At 42.5% G+C, this 6,000-nt stretch overlaps 1 protein-coding gene across 2 annotated transcripts in view; it reads left to right on the forward strand.

Moving 5' to 3' along the window:
• Positions 1 to 1,075, forward strand: part of arhgap36 (Rho GTPase activating protein 36) — an 85,419-nt gene extending 84,344 nt beyond the window's left edge. For both annotated transcript variants that reach the window (XM_012874973.3, XM_012874974.3), the window contains exon 12: positions 112 to 1,075. In XM_012874973.3, coding sequence (XP_012730427.2) covers positions 112 to 443 — 332 coding nt within the window. In that variant the 3' untranslated portion in view covers positions 444 to 1,075. The remainder of the gene's footprint in view (positions 1 to 111) is intronic.
• The last annotated feature ends 4,925 nt before the right edge of the window (positions 1,076 to 6,000 follow it).

Consider the following 6,000-nt stretch of genomic DNA (forward strand, 5'->3'; position numbering starts at 1 on the left):
AATGTTCCGGGGGGCGTGCAGGACCCCTCTGCCAGCTGACGGCAACAGAAAGAGACCCCCCTGACACCTGAAGTGTAGGTTCTAATCCCGTTCCTGCTTCTGCTTCTGCAGGTGAGGCCCGCTCCGCCAAGTCCATCCGCCACATGCGGCAGTTCCACTCTCACCACAACCTGCTCAGCCTGTCCCAGCCCTCCACCTTGTCCAGGCTGAACAGCCAGGAGGGCGACGGCCAGGACCGGCGGGGGGCCCTGGGCGCCGCCATGAGCTTCGCTCTGGGCAACGGCAGCGGCGCCAGCCGAGGGAGCTGCTCCAGTCTGAGCAGCTCCACGGAGAACAGCATCTGGGTGAGGCAGATGCAGCAGGACGAAGCCAAACCCTCGCCGGCCGCCAACTTCTGGGACTTTTTCACCGGGAAAGGTTCGAGCTCCGAGACGATGGTATGACTAGGGGCGAGGAAGGGAGGAGGAGCATAAAGGGACAAGTGGGCAAGCGCTGGCGTTCCTGCTGTCAGAATCCCTCCAAAACAAATGGTCGGATTCGAGGAGGTGTTTTTTCACAAAGTCGCAAGACCTGGAGCCAGACTGGGAAACGCTTCAGTTCTTGGTAAAAAAAAATAGTCGCTTCTTAAACTCCCTCCTTTGAAGGCGAACCTTCCATCTGGCTGGAAACGGGGCGTCTGCACAGCTTTGGCCCCGATAGGATGCATAAAGAAAAATGAAATGAAGGCAATGAAACATCTTTCTGAAGAGTCTTTGGGTCAGCGGTGGGAAACGTTTGAGAGCCGCTGACCAAGACGTGAGCAAATGAAGGACGGAGTCTGTGAGATTATAGAAATGGATGCATTTCTGTACATACGTTGTGTATTACGTAACGCGCACACGCGCCCCATCTGTCCTACGCACCAGTTGCTGCATGGCCTCTACCAACACTTCATATACAGCCGGAAGCAGATATCTTACATACACGGTATAAACACACACACCCGTTTTCCTTTGTTGTCAGTCGTGAAATCAGAATCAAACTTTCCTGCTTTAGGTCACTTAGGATTCCCAAAATGATGTCTGTTTTTTTTTTTTTTAATAGAAATACGAATAACAAAAGAGAGATTTGTTTTGAAAAGATTTTTCATTGTTTTCTTCAAATTCAAAAGTTTACACATACAAGGATTATGATGATGTCAGGACTTTGCAAGCTTCTGATAGGTTGCTTCAGACCGTTTGATTCCAACGCAGGCACAGCTCTGGATGTCTTTTACGGTAAACACCTCAAACCTGCTGCTTCCTTGTGTGCTATCGCAGCAAAAAAAAATAAAAAATAAAAAACAGCTAAAGTCAGAGGGAGTCCCAGTTAAATTCACTCTTGCACACAGCACCCACCACTGTGAGGAACAGCCTTGGTAAGGATGTGTACAGAAATACTAAATAACTTTGTGAGACTAGGTTGGCACCCTACATCTCAATGGCACAACAAGATATGTTGCCTTAAGTAAATAATGAATCAGCGCTGCCTTCCTGCGCATCTGATCCTACGGTCATATTCAGTGAATTAGAATGTGGGTTCTGATGAGGCTCATTTGTCAGATTAGAAGTACCTTTAGGCAAGTATTAAACATACTGTTCATTAAGCACATATTTCTGTATTATTAAAGTACTTTTTACCCGTTTTATGTAATATTCCCATCTTAAATGTCATGTTTTCATTATATGTGAGCGAAACAATCCTTGTTATTAACAGAAATAAGGACTTTCAAACATCCGTCTAAGTAATGAACCTATATAATGAGTTTACTTTGGCAAATTGGGTAAAAAATATTATAATTTATTGAATATGACTGTATCGTATGCACCGTATCATTATCAACTTAACCAGGCCGCCTTAGACTTTTTTTTTGGAAATGTTAAAAAACTCACTCGCATTACAAATCTAAGACGTCATATAGATACTGCCCATAAGAACCACTGCTACACATTTTAAGCTTGTGCTACTTAAATGTGGATGCAGGGAGGAAATAACGTTGCTTCATCTCTTGCTAAGCAATGCAGTCACTCCCCTCAGCATGCTGAATGCTTGGGGTGTCTCTAGGTGACAGCATCTACTTTCATCAGGCAGTCATTAGGAATGGGAGAGAGAAAAAAACATGCAGTTCATTACAAGAATAATAATCTTGCCATGGCTCTGTGGTCTTCTGACAGGTTAAATCACAACATTTCAATTAGATAGAGGCTAAACAGTGGATGTAATCTTGTCTATTTTCGACAAAACACACTTCATTATTTGTACCTATAATTATGTGGAGTTCATAGCTTTGTAAACTTGATTTACAATATTTGATTCCTAACTTAAAACACATGATAGAAGTTGATGATCCACAAAAACGCACTTAATTTTCATTTTATTTATTTTTTATCATTGAGGCCAATGTTAAATGCACATTGCTTGATAAATAACTGCGGGACTGCAGCGTCCTGACTGAGTGGAGGTCCTAACCTTAGGTCCTTGTCTGTCCAAGTTTTATTCGTTCTGAACATTTGAATCATTGCTGTACCTGTAGACCTATAGGTCAAGGGGCTATACCCCCCTCTATGACCAAATGTGGCCCTTTGCTGACGTATAACCAGTAAACAATTCCATAATTCCTTACCTGAATAGCATGTTCTCTGATCTTTGCCATTTTGAAGAGAAATGGGTAAAAAAGTGGCTTTTCTAAACCACCCCCCACCCCCTTGAACAAATGTACAAAAGTCAAAGGTTTGATTTTTCTAACTTTCTCAAAGTAAGATAATGCGACTGCAGTAAAAGGTGAATTTATTATCTTTAGTATGGTGCCAACTAGTGTGGAGGGTGCTGTATAAAACACAGCTTCAGCTCAGAAGCCTTACATTTTGAACTTGTCTAATCAAAATGAGAAATCAGGACCCTTGACTCTTATATAATTAGCGTTCAAGCGGTATGTATTGTACGCATCATGTCATGCCTATCTAAACACGACAACCCGTGCCTGTTCTTCCCAGTTTTCCAGCTTAGCGCCTTTGCAGCCGCAGCTTCCTGAACAGTTCTGAACATCTTTATGCCCCGCGTTATACGTGGATGGAAACATAAACAAACCACCACGCTAGAGGCCAGGACGTATGCTTTTTAAAATACACTATAACGGACCTGAGAACAGGCATCGCTTTTTAGTGTAGGAGAAGGCCAAATGGTATTCTGCAGACATTTACTGTGTGTTATAGTCTTAATGCTCTAGAGGGCAGCATTCCCCACTTTGTAACTGTTACCACAGTCAGACACATGTGATTATGGTCAGATTTGGCAGATACAGTGTATATAAGTGTACAACTAGCATCTAAGCAGATGTTATGTATCCATGTTTTGGTTTTTTTCCCCCGCCCGAGACCCACAAACAGAAACTGTACAGTCTGTCCTTCACCTGAACAGGTGATTGTCTCATATATTTTTCTATCCATCGTAGAGGAAATTGCCTATTTTTTTTGTCAGTTTTTCTATACCATCGCAAAACATATTAAAGTGTTTCTGAAAGCTGTCTCTTTCGTGCTTTTCGTTGACTTCGCGGTACAAAGAAGAGGCATGACCTCACCAATTCTGCGTTTTGAGGCTTTCTGGCCCACTCAATGTGAGTCAGAACAAAGACATGAAAAAAAAAAAAACCTCCAGAAGAAAATTATCTGCTTTTGACCTCAGCAGCTCCCGTTAGAAGCAGGATGATGGTTTTTAAGGCACTGATGGCTCAATCGGACAGATCTGTCGGCTAAAATCTGTTATTCACCAAAATCACAGAATAAACCATGCATCCTTGCTCTTTAGGTAAAATAAAGCTGTTGCTTTTTAAGTCATAACTTTACCTTTCCACCTGAGTGGTCAGAAACATGAAAGCAACATGAGGGATGATGTCGCATGGAAACACATGGTTTCTGATTCCTTCCATAACATACATAAGGTCAGCTGTACTAAAACGCGGAGTGAAATTACGAGAATGAATCAGTATTTTTATAAGAACTCTTACAAAAACCGCAGCCTTCCCCCTGCGTTAAAATAAGGAATGTCGAGCATCTTGTAAAGTTGTACTTTGGTATAAGTTTCGCAAATAAGGAAATGCTAAATCTTTTTAGAACATCAGCATCAAAACATCTCGAGTCACGAGATGCCTACTTTGGGACCCCCTGTTATAGAGGATTCTAAAAAAAAAAAACACACCCTTATTAAATATGCCAGTTTTTGTGATTATTGCCATTCCATAAGATTTTCAACTTTCATTTAAATTCCAATCTATTTTGTGCAGATTAATTAAAAAACAACTATTTCAAAGGGAAAACTTTCACAAATGAAACCTCCAAATAAACATGGATGAACATGTGTGATCACCCTTGAACAAATACTTTGATGAACTAGCTTTTGGTGCAGTTTTGTCGTTCAGTCTTCTTCGAGTGTACTTTGTTAAAGTAACCACAGACACAGTTCAACTGTCCTCATAAGACTCACACAATCAACATGAATCAACTTTATTCCATGGGTTTTGTGGTACGAACAAGAAATTTAACTTTAAATTGCAACGCTCGCATCGGGTAAAAAACAGGCAGACAAGTAACAGCAAGCAGAAAAAAATAAAATAAAAAAAAAATCATTCAGGGATAAAAAGTAAGACCAGAGGTGTTGTATACAGGAAGGTATTTTTCTCTCAGTGGTATAGCTCGCCCAGTCATAGAGTCACAGCCTGGGGGAAGAAACTGGCTCTGTGTTGGCTAACTTTTAGCCATCAGCGTTCTGTGGCGCCGACCTGAAGGTAAAAGTCTGAATACCTGGGACCAGGATGAGTTGGGTCAACAGCTATTTTAGGACCCTTTTTTTCTGGCCCTGGAGCTGTACAGGTCAAGGTCAGACCCTCTCTGCAGCTCTAATTGTCGCATTCTGGACCTGTCAGGCTTTGTGGACGAGCTGAACCACGCAGAGATGGATAAGGTGCAAGACAGGAGGAACGATGACACCGTAGAAGATGGCGAGGAAGGTTGTGTGTCTCTGCTGGGCGTGCTTACGGATGGTGTCAAGCTCTGAGGAGCATCTCAGGTCCAGAGACAGTGTGGCTTTTAGGTGTTGTCAATATTTACTACTGAATTAAGACTCTAACATCAATGATGTTAGAGTAAAACCTAAGAATATTCAGTAGTTGATCATTTGGTCAAACCTACACATGTGAAAACCTGAGACCTTCACAGAACATGTGCATCTACACTTTAGAGATTAAATCACATGCAGCCATGATCTGGCAATGGGTTGCACACAAATTTATTTATGGGCATCGGAGTAAAAGGGACAGAATAATACTGCAGGGAGACTTCAGATTGTTGCTTGTAAAATGTGTATTATCTCACTTCTGCTAGGCATCGCGCTGTGTTGGTCTACAACATAAAATCCTAAGACATTGAAGGTAACCTTAGCAGTGCAGAAACATGTCAGCTTACTTTTGAAGTGTGCTGTAAAGACAGCTTCCTGGGAAAATCTAGCACACTGATCAAGGACAGGTGGCTGTAATTGGTAATTGGACGGTTAGATATTACACTTTTCTCAGTCTGACAATCCCGAGTAGGTTCTGTGATGATGAAGTCCCCTTTTCAGGATGATGATGTGCTAAAACTTATTGAGGCTGATGAACCAAATGACCTCCACAACAAAAAGTCTGGATTTCAATGCAGCTGGAACATCCTTGTGGAAACTTCATGGCAGGGCTCCATCCTGCAAAGCTAAGCCGCCAACGGCTACGCAACGAAGTTGGACCCTGACTGATGGAGAAGTCAGGTTTTCCATTAGTGCAACCTGTGCACGAAATAATTCACGCTGACAGGAGAAAAATCAGAGGAGCTGGCAACAGAGGAGCAACCTGGAACAGCACACCCAGCAGACAGCTCTGTTCCAAACCACGGCAGCCTGACGTCTCCAGACCCAGTCGCTGTCACTGCTGAATGGGTGTGCACACATCAGACTCTGGCT

This window comes from Fundulus heteroclitus, chromosome 14 (assembly GCF_011125445.2).
Source record: "Fundulus heteroclitus isolate FHET01 chromosome 14, MU-UCD_Fhet_4.1, whole genome shotgun sequence".
In the NCBI taxonomy this organism is placed as follows: domain Eukaryota; kingdom Metazoa; phylum Chordata; class Actinopteri; order Cyprinodontiformes; family Fundulidae; genus Fundulus; species Fundulus heteroclitus.